Source organism: Babylonia areolata, chromosome 27, assembly GCF_041734735.1.
Source record: "Babylonia areolata isolate BAREFJ2019XMU chromosome 27, ASM4173473v1, whole genome shotgun sequence".
In the NCBI taxonomy this organism is placed as follows: Eukaryota; Metazoa; Mollusca; class Gastropoda; order Neogastropoda; family Buccinidae; genus Babylonia; species Babylonia areolata.
The window spans coordinates 25,662,225-25,663,676 of record NC_134902.1 but is presented as its reverse complement, the minus strand read 5'-3'; the positions used below and the strand labels follow the sequence as shown (position 1 = coordinate 25,663,676).

The 1,452-nt window shown below is 38.8% G+C and overlaps 1 protein-coding gene across 1 annotated transcript in view; it reads left to right on the top strand.

Annotated features, from left to right (window-relative positions):
* Positions 1–385: 385 nt before the first annotated feature.
* Positions 386–1,452, top strand: part of LOC143301036 (cell surface hyaluronidase CEMIP2-like) — a 34,552-nt gene continuing 33,485 nt past the window's right edge. Inside the window, exon 1 of the mRNA XM_076615038.1 lies at positions 386–578. Within this exon, the coding sequence (XP_076471153.1) occupies positions 386–578 (193 nt within the window). The remainder of the gene's footprint in view (positions 579–1,452) is intronic.

Genomic DNA, 1,452 nt, shown 5'->3' with positions numbered 1-1,452 from the left:
CCAACAACAACAAGATTAACAACAACAACAAGAATAACAAGATTAACAATAATAGCAACAACAACAACAAGAACAACAACAAGAAAAAGAACAACAACAACAACAACAGCCAAACATATCCCTCTGTCATGTATGTTAAAATGTATGTATGCAGCGTGTGTGTGTGTGTGTGTGTGTGTGTGTGTGTAGTCACATTTTGGTGTGTATGTAACATTGATATGATGTTTTATGTTAACAAAAGCGTTTTCGTAAAGCACCTAGAGCAGATTTCTGGATAGTGTGCTATATAAGTATCCATTATTATTATTATTATTATTATTATCTCTCTGTCCCTGTGTGTAGATAAATTCCTTCCTGTTGTTCGCAGGTGGTGATCAAGTCAGGCATGTCGGTGTTGCTGGATGTGTCCCCGCCAGGACTGGAGTCTCTGGAGATCCAGGCTGGGGGGAAGCTGGTGTGGGGCGACGTGGAGGGGCTGGTGCTGAAGACGGGACACATCGACCTGCACGGGAAACTCATCGTGGGCCAGGACACTCCGGACTGCAGGATGGAGAAGAAGGCCAAGATCCTTCTGACAGGTTAGGAAGTGCCTCCCTTGTGTGTACACTGTGCGGACAATGTCTAATAGATTTTAGATTTCACTTTCTGAGTGCCGTAGAACGTATAGCATACGTGATAGTGACGTCACTGATGACGTCGTCAGAAGAAGGGAAATAACTCTATACGACTGAAAAATCACAGAGTTTATCCAGAGCGGTATATCTCTAGATCATTTTCTCAGTTTTAGGCTTATTGGATTTTTTTTTTATGACTTGAAACATCACTTTTTACTGGTTTTTTTTTTTCCTCTGGCACTGAATGGGGTTTTAATCCTTTAGTAATAAAGTGTTTGAGTCTTGAGTGCTTTTTTCCGGAGTAGTAGTCTTAAGTGTTAAGTCATTTTTCACTGTTAATTGATATATGATGGGAGGAAAAGTGCACACATAAGAAACAGTTACGTCATGGTTCCAGTTACACGCGATCTCTAAATATTCTACGAGTAGTTCATCTGAAAAAAAAAAAGCAGGCTCTCTGATGACTTACACTCACTTAACATTTTACTTCATTGGATTAGAATTTCAATACTAAAATATCGAATATGTGCAGGCACAAAAGACAGCAACGTAAATACTCCCTCGTAAATGCTCAATTTTTACAGCTGAATTGGTGGCCATCCTTATGGCTTTAAATCATCTTGTTGATATACCAATCATAGTAAGTAATATCCTGTTTTGTGTTGATTCTCAATCTGTTTTAAAAAGTTTGCTCCTTTTTGAGAATAATCAAAGAGAAGATTTATTGTTTGAAATTAGGTATTTATTGCACTCCCTATTTGTGAAGGGTACAAATGCTGATTTTTGTTGGATACCATCCCACACTGGATTCCTTTATAACGACCAAGCAGACAGGGCT